This window comes from Schistocerca americana, chromosome 8 (genome assembly GCF_021461395.2).
Source record: "Schistocerca americana isolate TAMUIC-IGC-003095 chromosome 8, iqSchAmer2.1, whole genome shotgun sequence".
NCBI lineage: Eukaryota > Metazoa > Arthropoda > Insecta > Orthoptera > Acrididae > Schistocerca > Schistocerca americana.
In genome coordinates this window covers 472,639,142-472,656,363 of record NC_060126.1, presented here as the reverse complement: position 1 = coordinate 472,656,363, position 17,222 = coordinate 472,639,142, and the positions used below count along the sequence as shown (strand labels likewise).

Genomic DNA, 17,222 nt, shown 5'->3' with positions numbered 1-17,222 from the left:
ATGAGGAGAACATTTTAAGGATCTGACAGTAAAAATACTTTATATCTGGAGTGTCTATGTGCAAAACAGTGATTCAGAGAATGCGTACTTACCTGTTTCTCTTCGTCTTGGCTTTAAAGACGTGTGAAAGCCGCGGTCTTTGCACGCAGTTAGCGTATCGAGCGAGCCTCTGAGTGCGGCATTCATTGCTAGTGGCTGAGTTGGAAAGACAGATGGGAGGTGAGTAAAATTGTGAGTAGGAGGCGGAGGGAGGTATTGGGCAACAGAAGTGTGGAAGTGTCAGAGGCGCAGCTCCTTCAAGCCGCTGCAAACGTAAACATGTTTTGGCTCATAGACCACTCTTTTATTTTATACCTATTTTACAAATGATTTACATATATACATCAGTTCCTCGCGGAGATTACAGTGTTATTGACTCAAAGCGATTGAGAACAGAACATGAAAGATGTGCATATGGACACTCTTGGTAAGAGGTAGGTTTGTTGCCCATCAGTCCACGACCAGCTGGCGGAAGGATCCCTCGACGCCGAACAGGTCGCTGCGTGTCTTGGGCTTCCCCATCCTCTTGGACTCGTCCGTTCCGTACTTCTCGTCCTCCTTCAGGTACTCAGCGAAATTCTCCAGCTGCTTACGCCATGGGGCTGCAACATCAGGCACAGAGACGAGGGCCGCACTTATCATCAGTGTTAAAAACAAAACTCTCAGTACTTTGTGACTTCCTAGACTCAGATAGCCGTTAGATAAAATTCTTGTATTTGATGATCCATATAGGCCTCCGAAACGCATCGAGATTAATAAAGAATAATGAACAGCTACAGATAATTTTAACGATTGAAAAATCTTTAACATGCGCTATCTGATCAAAAGTATCTGGGCAACTACACTGGTGTCTAAAATTAAAGCAAGAAAAGGAAAGTTTGCAAGGTTCTGTTTATTTGCCGCAAAGCAGTACAAACAGTGATAGCAAAGTAGACACAATGTAAAGAATACAGAACGTAGTCAACTGCAACAAGCGTAATGGTAGACAAAAAATGTTCTTGCTTTTTCCCATCTTAATGGATTTGAAACTCTTTCTGACAACCGGTTAAGGTGCTCAGTATGAGGTGTGACCACCTCTTGCACCAATACTGGCCTGACGAAGACGGGACACGCTGTGAATGAGGTCATCAATCTCATGTTGAAGCAATAACGCACATTCTTCCTGCAGAGTTGCTCACAAGTCTTTGAGAGCGGTTAGTGGTTGCTGACATGACGCAACGCCTCTCCCTAGTGCATCCCAGACATGCTCCATTTGATTCAAATCGGGAGAGCGAGCAGCCCACGCCATGAGTTCAATATCTTCCGTTTCCAAAAAAACATCAGCCATCAGTGCCCTATGAGATCGAGCATTATTGAAAGACGTCTACAGACGTTAAAGTAACCTCTGGCGTGCCACAGGGGAGTGTTATGGGACCATTGCTTTTCACAATATATATAAATGACCTAGCAGTAAGTGTCGGAAGTTCCATGCGGCTTTTCGCGGACGATGCTGTAGTATACAGAGACGTTGCAGCATTAGAAAATTGCAGCGAAATGCAGGAAGATCTGCAGCGGATAGGCACTTGGTGCAGGGAGTGGCAACTGACCCTTAACAGAGACAAATGTAATGTATTGCGAATACACTCCTGGAAATGGAAAAAAGAACACATTGACACCGGTGTGTCAGACCCACCATACTTGCTCCGGACACTGCGAGAGGGCTGTACAAGCAATGATCACACACCAGGAACCACGGTGTTGGCCGTCGAATGGCGCTAGCTGCGCAGCATTTGTGCACCGCCGCCGTCAGTGTCAGCCAGTTTGCCGTGGCATACGGAGCTCCATCGTAGTCTTTAACACTGGTAGCATGCCGCGACAGCGTGGACGTGAACCTTATGTGCAGTTGACGGACTTTGAGCGAGGACGTATAGTGGGCATGCGGGAGGCCGGGTGGACGTACCGCCGAATTGCTCAACACGTGGGGCGTGAGGTCTCCACAGTACATCGATGTTGTCGCCAGTGGTCGGCGGAAGGTGCACGTGCCCGTCGACCTGGGACCTGACCGCAGCGACGCACGGATGCACGCCAAGACCGTAGGATCCTACGCAGTGCCGTAGGGGACCGCACCGCCACTTCCCAGCAAATTAGGGACACTGTTGCTCCTGGGGTATCGGCGAGGACCATTCGCAACCGTCTCCATGAAGCTGGGCTACGGTCCCGCACACCGTTAGGCCGTCTTCCGCTCACGCCCCAACATCGTGCACCCGCCTCCAGTGGTGTCGCGACAGGCGTGAATGGAGGGACGAATGGAGACGTGTCGTCTTCAGCGATGAGAGTCGCTTCTGCCTTGGTGCCAATGATGGTCGTATGCGTGTTTGGCGCCGTGCAGGTGAGCGCCACAATCAGGACTGCATACGACCGAGGCACACAGGGCCAACACCCGGCATCATGGTGTGGGGAGCGATCTCCTACACTGCCGTACACCACTGGTGATCGTCGAGGGGACACTGAATAGTGCACGGTACATCCAAACCGTCATGGAACCCATCGTTCTAGCATTCCTAGACCGGCAAGGGAACTTGCTGTTCCAACAGGACAATGCACGTCCGCATGTATCCCGTGCCACCCAACGTGCTCTAGAAGGTGTAAGTCAACTACCCTGGCCAGCAAGATCTCCGGATCTGTCCCCCATTGAGCATGTTTGGGACTGGATGAAGCGTCGTCTCACGCGGTCTGCACGTCCAGCACGAACGCTGGTCCAACTGAGGCGCCAGGTGGAAATGGCATGGCAAGCTGTTCCACAGGACTACATCCAGCATCTCTACGATCGTCTCCATGGGAGAATAGCAGCCTGCATTGCTGCGAAAGGTGGATATACACTGTACTAGTGCCGACATTGTGCATGCTCTGTTGCCTGTGTCTATGTGCCTGTGGTTCTGTCAGTGTGATCATGTGATGTATCTGACCCCAGGAATGTGTCAATAAAGTTTCCCCTTCCTGGGACAATGAATTCACGGTGTTCTTATTTCAATTTCCATGAGTGTACATAGAAAGAAGGATCCTTTATTGTATGACTATATGATAGCGGAACAAACACTGGTAGCGGTTACTTCTGTGAAATATCTGGGAGTATGCGTGCGGAACGATTTGAAGTGGAATGATCATATAAAATTAGTTGTTGGTAAGGCGCCCGCGCGAGATTTGCAATGGTCGGTGGGACGCCTCCGTCGCCACGTGGCCCGCAGCTTAGGGTATTGTTTGGTTTTTCGCGCAATACGCGAAAACTATGTAACTTACGGTGAAGAGAGATGCAGCAGTGGATTGTGGTCAGCAATATGCACCTTCTGAAAGATCGATCTTTATTTCAAGTCAAGAGACGCAAAAGTTATAGTAACCTCAAAATCGGTTGATATCACGAATACTGAAAGATTAATAAAAATAGTAGATAACAACTTACAGGGATGAGCGAGCACTCATTAAAAACGTTTCGTCATAGCGGATCGAGTGCCGTAGCCATATGTTAAGATTCATAAATAATTAAAACCGTAAAGAGCAATAAACAAAGTTTGAGGGAAAACTGTTTATAAAATTCAATAGAAAAATCATGACGTAAAGAACGGCACTATATAATATTTTGGGTGGCATCACACGTATTTTAAACTAGTGAAGTTATACTGTACACTTAAGTTGCAATAGTTTTCGTTGTTTGCAAATTATTATTAACATTTATCGCCCATAATTAATTAATTATTATAGATGTGAAGATTATGAGCAGCGCAATGTATAGTTCGCTATATATTACATCTAAAAACGGTGCTATATGCAGTTTTTGCTTTGCAGCAAAGATGTCAACAAACAAATTTGCGCTAAGTGGCGAATTTTTGCAGAAACTAAAATTTGATTTACGGGCGATGGAATAATCCTAAAAATTAATGTAACGTAGTGGGTAAGATGTACTTTTTAGCGCGGTTCCGATTGTGTACTTATTTCTGTCGAGGGATGTATGTATCAAAATTTGTAACCTTAACTGGTGAGATTGGTACTTAAATAACCGGGCGGGGTGGACATCCGAGCTTATAAAGCGAGCGGTCATCTTGGTCAGAGGTCAGTCGTTGGTCAGTCGTTTTGGAGGGTGGGTGGCGAGCGAGCCCCACTTGAGGGTGGCCCATGTAGTCGTTTGAGAATTTTTTTCGCGCCGATTTATTTCGATATAGAGTATTGTTTAATAGTGCAAGTGTCCAAGCATATATCTGGTGAACTGGAAGTGCTACGATTATTTGTGTGAGTACGAATTACGAGGTATACATCGGCATAAGTGAACATGTGGCGATCTGTGATTTCTCGCCAAAACTGCTAGAACAAAGAGGACAGTGGGACTTGTGGTTCTGTTCGAATTGATTGAGTAATTTTCGTTTATAGCAGCCTACATTACTGCTATTGGGGGCTCGGAGTCAAATTATTATTAAAGTAAAACTTTAAACCGTCTCACCAGTGCTAATTTCATTGTGTGAAAGAATAGGACAACGCCAATAAATAGTGATTGAACTGTGTCGTGAAAAACTGATTTTGCTATAACAATCGCCTAATTTTTGTTCCCTAGCATAACTGTACTCATGTCTGAGTGAATAATTGATTCAAAAACTATAACTAATGCGCGGGTGTGGAACAGTGTACTAATGCACCAATTGTGGAACTCATCAAATGAGACATATGTGAGAGCCAAAATTTGCAATAACATTTTTTAACCAACATTTGTAAATGCACATTCATGTGAACTCTCTTCAACCGCACTTCTTTATTTACCGCCCCGTCGCACCGTTCTACCTGTCACAGAAAAATCCAATTCTTATCATTTCCACACCAGCCGATGGTCTGTACATGTACGAAGTCGTATTCAAACATGCCTCCTCGATACTTGACTTTTGTTTACCAAGCACTTCGTGTCGTAGGCCAGTAAAATACTTAGATGCATTAACGCAATTAATCTGACTACGTCTGATGTTATGCAGGCGACATTTTTGTGTGAGTCATCACTTTTAGGTATGAGAGTGCTTGACCATAAGTTCCTCCTTGTAAAACACAGAGCTACTATAAGTGATTGATTCGCTTTCAGAGTGCTATATTTTCCAAAATATTACATGTACAAATATGATTGAAGCATGGAAAGAACCGTAACTCTCCGAGTTTGCATTGTGCCCACCTGTTGGCGTGCTTTGACAAAATGGCGACAGAGCAAGGAAAGAGAACCTTTGGTCTCCAAGCTGGTACTCAGCGACGAAGCACCCTCTCCATTTATACGGAAAGGTTTATCGACACAATATGAGAGTGTGGGGCTCTGAAAATCCTCAGAAATTGTGGGACTTGACCGAGGTTCGCGAAGGTTAACGTTTTCTGTGCAGTGTCGCAGACGAAGCTGTATGGGCTGTTCTCCTTCTGTGACAAGTCTCTGATGTGCACCTCTTACCGTGATACGTTGTAGTTGTGTTTGTTTCCACACCTGACTGCTGTTTCCGAGGCTTTCATCCTCCAACAAGACAGGACACCCTCTCATTGGAGCATCGATGTTCGTCACTACCTAAACAACCTACTTCCGCATCGCCAGATTGGGCGTACTGATGAGGATGATGTGGCTCTGTTCCCTTGCCCCACCTCCTCTGACCCCCCTCCACTTATCCCGGGTACAAAATGACCATTAAGGACCGAGCTGTTGTGATGAAAATGGGCAGGATGTTGCTACAGTACATGTGGAACTAACTTTAGACTACCACGTGAACGTGTGTCTTGCGGCCAGAGGGGCACTCACAGAACGTTTATAGAGTGCAAACGCAAACTCGGTGAGTTTACGGTTATATTTGGGCATCAATCATAATTTTATATGTAATACAGTGATGCTCATAAATTAAGGATAATGGCAGAATGTGGTGCCACAAACGGGGCACTACACAAACTGGCGCTAATAGCATAGGCACATAGCGAACACACACGACACAGATCTCCAAGTCCACGGTATTGGTGATAAGTTGAGAAAACCGTCCCGAAACACATGTGCTACAAAACGCCACTGTTTCCTCCGCAGGTACCCCGACATCAATATGGGATAGATCACCATGCACACGTACACAGGCCGTAGAACGGGTTGGAATACTTTGGATCAGGTGGTCGAGCAGCTGCTGGGGTATAGCCTCCCACTCTTGCACCAGTGCCTGTCGGAGCTCCTGAAGTGTCGTAGGGGTTTGAAGACGTGCAGCGATACGTCGACCGAGAGCATCCCAGACGGCTCGATGGGGTTTAGGTCTGGAGAACAGGCAGGCCACTCCATTCGTCTAATATCTTCTGTTTCAAGGTACTCCTCCACGATGGCAGCTCGGTGGGGCCGTGCGTTATCATCCATCGGGAGGAAGGTGGGACCCACTGCACCGCTGAAAAGGCAGACATACTGGTGCAAAATGACGTCCCGATACACCTTACCTGTTACAGTTCCTCTGGCAAAGACATGCAGGGGTGTACGTGCACCAATCATAATCCCATCCACACCATCAAACCACGACTTCCATACAGGTCCCTTTCAAGGACATTAAGGGGTTGGTATCTGGCTTCTGGTTCAAGCCAGATGAAAACCCTGCGAGAATCACCTGGACTCGTCTGTGAACATAACCTGGGACCACTGTTTCAATGACCATGTACTGCGTTCTTGACACGAGGCTTTACGGGCTCTCCTGTGACCAGGGGTCAGTGGAATGCACCTTGCAGGTCTCTGGGCGAGTAAACGATGTCTGTTCAGTCGTGTGTAGACTGTGTGTCTGGAGACAACTGTTCCAGTGGCTTCGGTAAGGTCCCGAGCAAGGCTACCTGCAGTATTCCGTGGCCGTCTGTGGGCACTGATGGTGAGATATCGGTCTTCTTGTGGTGTTGTACACTGTGCACGTCCCGTACTGTGGCGCATGGATAAGTTTCCTGTCTGCTGGAATCGTTGCCATAATCCTGAGATCACACTTTGTGGCACACGGAGGGCCGTGCTACGACCTTCTGTGTTTGACCAGCCTCCAGTCGCCCTAGTATTCTACCCCTCATAACGTCATCAGTATCTGTTCTTTGAGCCATTTTCTATACACAGTCTCCATTAGCACGTCTGAAAACGTCTGCACACTTACTCGCTGCACCGTACTCTGACATGCACCAACACACCTCTGCGTATGTGGACTGCTGCCAACGCCACCGTGCAACGACCGCAGGTCAAATGCACCGCATGGTCATACCCCAAGGTGATTTAAACCCGCAAACCGCCCACGAGAGCGTTGTTTCGCGATGTATCAGCATTATCCTTAATTTATGAGCATGAGTGTACTTTTAAAAAAAAATGGTTCAAATGGCTTTGAGCACTATGGGACTTAACTTCTGTGGTCATCAGTCCCCTAGAACTTAGAACTACTTAAACCTAATTAACCTAAGGACATCACACACGTCCATGCCCGAGGCAGGATTCGAACCTGCGACCGTAGCAGTCGCGCGGTTCCGGACTGAGCGCCTTAACCGCGAGACCACTGCGGCCGGCTGTACTTTTTAAAGTATAGAGCTTAGAGAATGAACGAATCATATAGTAGCCCTGTGTTGAGTAGCTGAACATCAGCAACCATGCTGCATAGTATCCGCGAAGCACTTGGTGCTTCACTATGGCCGCAGAAACTCTTGTGGTACAAAATACGTCGGTACTCACCTGTCACTTCCTCAAAGGTGCCAGCTGTTCCTCCGTAAATGTCGGGGAGCATATCCTTACTGAAATGTTTCAGCAGCGTTTCCAGCTTCGAGTGAATTACAACCTGCAAATAATATCCATCAAAATAGAGACATTCAGTACGCTAGATATTGATGTATAATAACTGTGGAGATGAATTTGTCCAATTAGGTCGCACTGAACATAAAAAAAACGATAGGAGTTGAGAAAAACTGTCTGAACATACAAAGTTTTTGAGACTTTTCAACGTGTGGAAAAGTGTAAATTTGACTGGTACAGTGTTGTACCCAGACGCTCTGCTCCACTTTAGAAAAAGCCACGAAATATGAAATTAGATGAACAGCTTGAAATTTGTGACATCTATAACATGATTAAATTTTTTATATAATAAAACAGTCCCAACTGCATAAAGATGTTTATTTATGTACTGCTGACCAGTTTCGGTCACTGTTCTGGTCATCATCAGACATCCACTCTGTGAAGAGAGTAACATGAATATACTTAGAGGAATCTTAACTACAAGCACAAAAAGAAACACGGTACATCAAAAAATACTTAAAACAAAACAGTACTCATGGGTGTCTGCTGAAGCTGGCGATATACAGGCGCCACTGTATGAGGAATATAACCACTGCGACCAGAACAGTGGTCGAAACCGGTTATTAGAAAATAAGTAAACATCTTTATGCGGCTGGGGACGTTTCATTAGGTAAAAAATTTTAACATAACCACTGGCTTTCTAAATGAAAAAAATAAAATGTTTCAAAAAATTTTACTTGATGAAAGTACTGTGGTCGAACCTCGAGACGTCAGGTGGCTGAAGAGAATGTCAACAAGAAAGTGCTAAGTGTATGTGAGACATGGGAAGCGCATTCCTAAATTCAAACACCAGTCAGCTCACTGCTAGTGAAGGTAATATTGGTAGTTGAGCCGGTAGCACTAGTTGACACGCTTATGTCCTGTTGTGCATGCAGTACAGCTCTGTTTCTAAGAACTTGTAAATACACCACATACACCAAGTTCAATGGAAACCAGGAAACCAGTCATTGAACACGCTAATTTTAACGCATACATTTTTATGCACAGTGATCAACAATGCAGTTATAAAGTTCGACCAACGGGAAAATATACCCCAAAAAGCACTAAAATGCAATATCCATCAGCAGACCATAGCTGCAAGTAAAAATGTAACTGGTGCTGCAAAATTCAATCAAAATACAAGAGCAGCAATAGATCACAAAGTAAGCAAGCTTCTTGAAAAAGAAATTAGTAAGTAAAAGTTGAGACCTTCATATGCGACAAAGGATAAAAAAAAAACCTTAATATCCAGGAATAATCAAGTGAAAAGCACTAAATCCGTAGTTTCAAAGGCAGTCAGAGCAAGACAGTAGTTATGATGACCGAAGTAGAGTACGTAGACCAAACACATATATTCTTTCACGTTATTACAGTAATATTCAGGACATTGATAAACACCAACTGAAGCAAGTTTAAAATAAAATTATGGATCAGTTAAAGAAAACACATTTTTTGTTGACAGAAACTGAAAATAAGTATCTTTTATGCATGAACCCAAAGGTACCACATTTAAGATCACAAACTGAAACGCAAATAATGAAATCTAATAAAACTAGCAAAAAACTGCACATAAATTCACTAAAATACTGATGAAAAATTATACAAATGAAGCAACATAATACTAGCTGCGGAACTAAAAGTCACAAAACTCCCTCAAGACGCTAAATTTTTATCGCTGGACATTATCAGCATTTACTCAAACATACCTGTACAAGAAGCTGTAGCAGAAATCAAAAATAACATTCTGAAACATATGGAAATTGCATACACATATACTATTGCTGAATTCGTGGAAATCCTGCAGATAATCCTAGATTACAACTATTTTTCATTTAATGTCAGCAATTATAAGCAGCCAGATGACCTAGCAATGCGACCGTATGCATCTGCTACCACAGCTGACGTACATGTAAGTCATTAGGGACAAAAATTGTTTAATAGCCAAAAGAAAATTGTGTTCCATAGGAGATGTGTAGATGACACACTACTGCTAGTAAAGGAGATGACAGATATACAGGGTGGTCCATTGATAGTAACTGGGCCAAATATCTCACGAAATAAGCATCAAACGAAAGAACTACAAAGAACGAAACTCGTCTAGCTTGAAGGGGGAACCAGAAGGCGTTATGGTTGGCCCGCTAGATGGCGCTGCCATAGGTCAAAAGGATATCAACTGCGTTTTTTTAAAACAGGAACCCCCAATTTTTATTACATATTCGTGTAGTACGTAAAGAAATATGAATGTTTTAGTTGGGCCACTTTTTTCGCTTTGTGATAGATGGCGCTGTAATAATCACAAACGTACGTGGCATCACGTAACATTCCGGCAGTGCGTATGGTATCTCCTTCGTGGTACATTACTCGTGTTAAAATGCACCGTTTACCAATTGCGGAAAAGGTCGATATCGTGTTGTATGGCTATTGTGATCAAAATGCCCAACGGGCGTGTGCTATGTATGCTGCTCGGTATCCTGGACGACATCATCCAAGTGTCCGGACCGTTCGCAGGATAGTTACGTTATTTAATGAAACAGGAAGTGTTCAGCCACATGTGAAACATCAGTCACGACCTGCAACAAATGATGATGCCCAAGTAGGTGTTTTAGCCGCTGTCGCAGCTAATCCGCACATCAGTAGCAGACAAATTGCGCGAGAATCGGGAATCTCAAAAACGTCGGTGTTGAGAATGCTACATCAACATCGATTGCACCCGTACCATAATTCTGTCCACCAGGAATTGCATGGCGACGAGTTTGAACGTCGTGTACAGTTCCGTCACTGGGCACAAGAGAAATTACGGGACGATCACAGATTTTTTGCACGCGTTCTATTTAGCGACGAAGCGTCATTCTCCAACAGCGGTAACGTAAACCGGCATAATATGCACTATTGGGCAACGGAAAATCCACGATGGCTGCGACAAGTGGAACATCAGCGACCTTGGTGGGTTAATGTATGGTGCGGTATTATGGGAGGAAGGATAATTGGCCCCCATTTTATCGATGGCAGTCTAAATGGTGCAATGTATGCTGATTTCCTACGTAATGTTCCACCGATGTTACTACAAGATGTTTCACTGCATGACAGAATGGCAATGTACTTTCAACATGATGGATGTCCGGCACATAGATCGCGTGCTGTTGAAGCGGTATTGAATAGCATATTTCATGACAGGTGGATTGGTCGTCGAAGCACCATACCATGACCCGCACGTTCAGCGGGTCCGATGTCCCCGGATTTCTTTCTGTGAGGAAAGTTGAAGGATATTTGCCATCGTGATCCACCGACAACGCCTTGCAACATGCGTCAGCGCATTGTCAATGCATGTGCTAACATTACGGAAGGCGAACTGCTCGCTGTTGAGATGTCGTTACACGTATTGCCAAATGCATTGAGGTTGACGGTTATCATTTTGAGCATTTATTGCATTAATGTGGTATTTACAGGTAATCACGCTGTAACAGCATGCGTTCACAGAAATGATAAGTTCACAAAGGTACATGTATCACATTGGAACAACCGAAATAAAATGTTCAAAGGTACGTACGTTCTGTATTTTAATTTAAGAAACCTACCTGTTACCAACTGTTCGTCTAAAATTGTGAGCCATATGTTTGTGACTATTACACCGCCATCTAACACAAACCGAAAAAAGTGGTCGGACTAAAACATTCATATTTCTTTACGTACTACACGAATATGTAATAAACAATGGGGGTTCCTATTTTAAAAAACGCAGTTGGTATCCGTTTGACCTATGGAAGCGCCATGTAGCGGGCCGACCATAGCGCCATCTGGTTTCCCCCTTGAAGCTAGACAAGATTCGTTCTTTGCAGTTTTTTCGTTTGACGCATATTTCGTGAGATATTTGGCCCGGTCACGATCGATGGACCACCGTGTATAGTGGACATGCCTAACTACTCCGACACGGTACACTAGACAATTACATGTACAGTGCAACAACAACTGCACAGAAGTATCAGATACGTAGACCTAAATATGACAAAGCACAGCAATACATGCGTGCTGAAAATGTATAGGAAAAATGCAGTGTCCCACACCACAGTCCATGCAACTTCATGTCGTTCAAACATTCGTAAACAAGCGGCATATACACTGAGGTGACAAAGGTCATAGGATAATGATATTCACATATCCAGATGGCGGCAGTATCGCGTACACAAGGTATAAAAGGGCAGTGCAGTGGCGGAGCTGTTATTTGCACTTGGCTGATTCATTTGTACAATTTTCCGATATGATTATGGCCGCACGACGGTTATCCAGGAGTTTTGAACGCGGATTGGTGGCTGGAGCTAGATACACAGGACATTTCATTTCGGAAATCGTTAGGGAATTCAATAGTCCGAGATCGACATTGTTAAGAGCGTGCCGAGAATACCAAATTTCAGGCGTTACCACGAGCAACGCAGTGGCCGACGGCCTTCACGTAACGACTGAAATCAGGGGCGTTTGGGTAGCATTGTCAGTGCTAACAGACAAGTAACACTGCGTGAAATAACCGCAGAAATCGATGTGGGACGTACGACGAACGTATCTGTCAGAACAGCGTGGCTAAATTTGTCCTCAGTGGACAAAATGGCAGCAGACACAGGCGTGAGTCCCTTTTCTAGCAGTGCGACATCGTCTGCAGCGCCTCTCCTGGGCCATTCATGTAGCCATTCATGGACTTCCCAGACAAGGATGGAATCTTTATGGATGACAATGTTCCATGTCACCAAGCCGCAGTCGTTTGCCATGGGTTTGAAGGACGTTCGAGCGAGTGATTTCTCCACCCAAATTGCTCGACATGAATACCATGGAACACTTATGGGACATAATCGAGAGGTCAGTTCGTGCACAAAATTCCGCACCGGCTACACTTTCGCAATTATGGACGGCTGTAGAGGCAGCATGGCTCATTATTTCTGCAGAGGACTTCCGAAGGCTTTCTGAGTCCATGTTGCGTCAAGTTGCTGCAGTACGTTGGGCAAAAGGAGGTCCGACACGATATTGGGAGATATCGCATGATTTTTGTCACTTCAGTGTAGGTTAATGCTGCACAGGGAAATTAAAATATCGTTGAAACGTGTAACAGGAAATAAAAATAGTGAAACAGATTGCAGTTGTCATGACCACACTGCGTCCATCGTTGACTCAGTACTACGCAAAATAAAGATCCATACACAAACGAGCCGGCCGGGTGGCCGAGCGGTTCTAGGCGCTACAGTCTGGAACCGCGCGACCGCTACGGTCGCAGGTTCGAATCCTGCATCGGGCTTGGATGTGTGTGATGTCCTTAGGTTGGTTAGGTTTAAGTAGTTCTAAGTTCTAGGGGACTGATGACCTCAGAAGTTAAGTCCCATGGTGCTCAGAGCCATTTTTACCATACAAAAACGACGCCAAAGATGATAAGGATAAAAACGAATGCGTATCTGGCATCCCACACATTGGTACAATAGCATGAAAGACTACAAATATGTTAAAACACTCAATAAAAGCTCAATTTTTTAAATCTAACAACCTACAAGAGAAACTAATATAAAAATAAACTGTAATCGTGACCCGTATTCATATTCTGGAATATACAAAATAACGTGCCAGAACTGCTACTTTTTCCACCTAGGACAAACAGGCAGAGACTTCTATGACACGTCTACAGAGCACTGTAAAGTTCATACATACAACATCACAACATCAACAATAGCCACACAAACACACACACACACACACACACACACACACACACACACATACACACACACACACACACACACACACACACAATACGGGGTACTAACATGGAAAAAATAACAAAATGTAAGAGTACTCCACCGACAAAATAAAGGTCTAAAATGGATCTGTTAGAAGAACTGGAGACAAAAAAACGTGAAGACCAAATGTTAATTGAAAAACTGGAAAGTGAATCAGTGATTTTCATTAGATGCCTAAACAAAAATGCTGATACACAGAAATAAGTACCAAATAATCATTCCGATTATTAAGGTGAACATCTGTACGAAAGTATAGTATATCACAGACTGTGGGCGACCCTTAGCGTTCTTTTTGTTGACTGTATGTAAAAATATCTTTTTAACGGTTTTTTAGTACGTTTGTTGCTGCTGTTGTGTACCATCCACAGAAAATTGTATGTGATGTTTAATATCTGTGAGTTTCTGCACAAGTGGACCACAAGAAAATCGTTAGTAGAAGTTCTCTCCGAATCCGCAATGAACTCTATGTAAAAATCCATCATGGGTTAAAAATTGTGCGTGTTTTTACGGTACAGATAACAGAACAATGCAGCACCTCATACATCGAAAGCATCACTAATAAATCACATAACACACGGTAAACACATGTGAAATTGGCAATTATTTCCAGAAACATGTTATGCAGAATGTGAATAAAAGGATGAATAAAAGGAAATAATGAGTGGTAGAAAAAAAACTCATAAACAAATCCTTCTTTCTTTATTTTCGAAGATTGTGTCTTCTGTTTGGATAATATTAAGTTATTCCCGCACATCTCACTTTTAAATCTGTCCATCCACGTGCATCTTTCCAGGGATCTCGGGAATTTAATTTTTGGTCTCTCCATCTTACTACTATTTATAATTCGTTATCCATGACACTGGACTATAGATCTGATTTGGTACAGCCTTCACTTTGTAAAATTTCATTCATGTTTTTTCCTAGATGTTGATCGATGTTATACCTTGATATTTACTCAGTTTATGATCGACGTCATGATCACTGTAGTAAGTCATGTCATACACAAGGCATTGGAAGTAAGACACTTGTTCAATTGGTCTGTGACCAAGGCTTATTTCTGTTCGTACTGGATATTAGCCTGTAAAAGCCAATTTCTGGTCTTTGTGACATCGATCACAAACTGGATAAGTACTAGCTCATACGCCGAACTAGCCGAAGGAAATTATCTACAAAAATGAGAAAAATACGCGTATGAAATTTTGCAAAGTGAACGCTGTGACAGAGACATGGGTAAAGAGTTTTGAACATTTCGGTAACATCCAGAAATACCGAAATGAAATTCTTCAAACCTATGAAAGGCTACATTAGACCGGATGGACTTAAAAATGAGGAAAATTGAATATTTTGAAAATAGAGACAGAATCAATGAAAGTGAAGAAAGATGCATCTCACATCTGGACAGAATAGAAGAAGGAAGAACACTAGAAGAAATTTTAACATACAGTCGGTAAAGGATACAGTGGAAGACTAAGGAAAGGATAGCAACAATTTCCTCTGTGGTCGAGGATGTCGAATCACCTATTGTTTGATAAGAGAAGAGAAGAGAAGAGAAGAGAAGAGAAAAGAAGAGAAGAGAAGAGAAGGGGAAGCTCTGCGAACAAGATAGAAAGTTCTAGTATTTTTAGAAATATTCTGGAACCGGGATTGTAAATGCTTTGTTCTAAAAATATCGCTCTGCGTGTCAGTATTATTTTAGGAATCAATAAAAACTGATAATCTGTCGCTAAAAGAACAAAGAGTTAGAGAATGTTCACACAATCTCGCGTGAAACAGCAAAGAGATAAGACGACTTGGGAAACTAAAGGGAAGAAAGAGAAATTCGAAGTGTAAAACAATGTGACTATACAAATGGTTCAAATGCGACTTCTGAGGTCATCAGTCGCCTAGAACTTAGAACTAATTAAACCTACCTAAGGGTATCACACACATCCATGCCCGAGGCAGGATTCGAACCTGCGACTGTAGCGGTCGCTCGGTTCCAGACTGTAGCGCCTAGAACCGCACGGCCACTCCGGCCGGCGTGACTATTCACTGAGGGGACAAAAGTCATGGGATACCTCCTAATACCGTGTCGGAGCTTCTTTTGCCCAGCGTAGTGCAGCAGTTGGACGTGACATGGACGCAACAAGCCGTTGGAAGACCCCTCCAGAAATATTGAGCTGTACTGCTTCTATAGCCGGCCATAATTGCAAAACTGTTGTCGGTGCAGGATTTTGTGCACGAACTAACCTCTCGATTGTGCCCCCTAAATATTCAATGGAATTCATGTCGGGCGATCTAAGTAGCCAAATCATTCGCTCGGACTGTCCAGGATGTTCTTCAAACCAATCGCCAACAACTGTGCCCGAGTGACACGGCACATTGTCTTCGACAAAAATTCTATCGTTGTTTCGGAACATCGAGTCCATGAATGGCTGCAAAAGCTGTCCAAGTAGCCGAACACGCACATTTACAGTCCATTACCGGTTCAGTGGGACCAGAGGACCCAGCCCATTCTGTGGTGTCACCGCCAGACACCACACTTGCTAGGTGGTAGCCTTTAAATCGGCCGCGGTCCATTAGTATACGTCGGACCCGCGTGTCGCCATTGTCAGTGATTGCAGACCGAGCGCCACCACACAGCAGGTCTAGAGAGACGTCCTAGCACTCGCCCCAGTTGTACAGCAAACTTTGCTAGCGATGCTACACTGACAAATACGCTCTCATTTGCCGAGACGATAGTTAGCATAGCCTTCAGCTACGTCATTTGCTACATCCTAGTAAGGCGCCATTACCAGTTATATTGAGATTGTAATTATGTATCATAAAGAGCGATGTTCTCCAATTATAGATTAAAGTTAAGTATTCCAAGATCTTCGTACTTTATTTGCCATTCTCAAGACATTGTCCTGTTCCAGACCTCAAGCCAGTCTGCGTGAGCTTAAACGCGTGCCTTTCGGCTACCTCCAAGTGGCTTGGCTGTCTTGCCAAGTCACTACACATTCCACGTAAACACAACCAACACCGTTATGGACCCACCACGAGTTTTTGAGTGCCTTGTTGACAACTTGGGTCCATGGCTTCGTGGGTTCTGCGCCACTCTAGAACGCCACGACCAGCTTTTACCAACTGAAATCGGGGCTCATCTGACCAGGTCACGGTTTTCCAGTAGTCTAGGGCCCAACCGATACGGTCACGACCACATGAGAGGCGTTGCAGGCGATTTCTTGCTGTCAAGCAAAGGCTCTAGGGTCGATCCTCTGCTGCCATGGTTCATTAACACCAAATTTCGCCGCACTGTCCTAAAGGGTATGCTCCTCGTACGCCACACTTCGATTCCTGCGGTTGTTTCACGCAGTGTTGCTTGTCTGTGAGCACTAACAATACGCAAATGCCGCTGCTCTCGGTCGTGGAAGGACGTCGGCCACTGCGTTGTAAGTGGTGAGAGGTAAGACCTGAAATTTAGTATTCTCGGCACACTCTTGTCACTGTGGATCTCGGAATATTGACCTTCCCAAGGATTTCCGAAGTGGAATGTCCCTACGCTTCTAGCTGCTACTACCTTTCCGCATTGCGATGCTGTTAATACCCGTCCTGTGGCCATAATAAAGTCGAAAATCTTTTCGAATGAATCACCTGATTAC

The 17,222-nt window shown here is 44.2% G+C and overlaps 1 protein-coding gene across 1 annotated transcript in view; it reads right to left on the bottom strand.

Annotated features, from left to right (window-relative positions):
- Window positions 1–369: 369 nt before the first annotated feature.
- Window positions 370–17,222, bottom strand: part of LOC124545505 (retinol-binding protein pinta-like) — a 91,066-nt gene continuing 74,213 nt past the window's right edge. The window contains exons 5-6 of the mRNA XM_047124448.1: window positions 7,733–7,835; window positions 370–641 (exon numbers count right to left, since the gene is read on the bottom strand). Of these exons, the coding sequence (XP_046980404.1) occupies window positions 490–641; window positions 7,733–7,835 (255 nt within the window). The 3' untranslated portion in view covers window positions 370–489. The remainder of the gene's footprint in view (window positions 642–7,732; window positions 7,836–17,222) is intronic.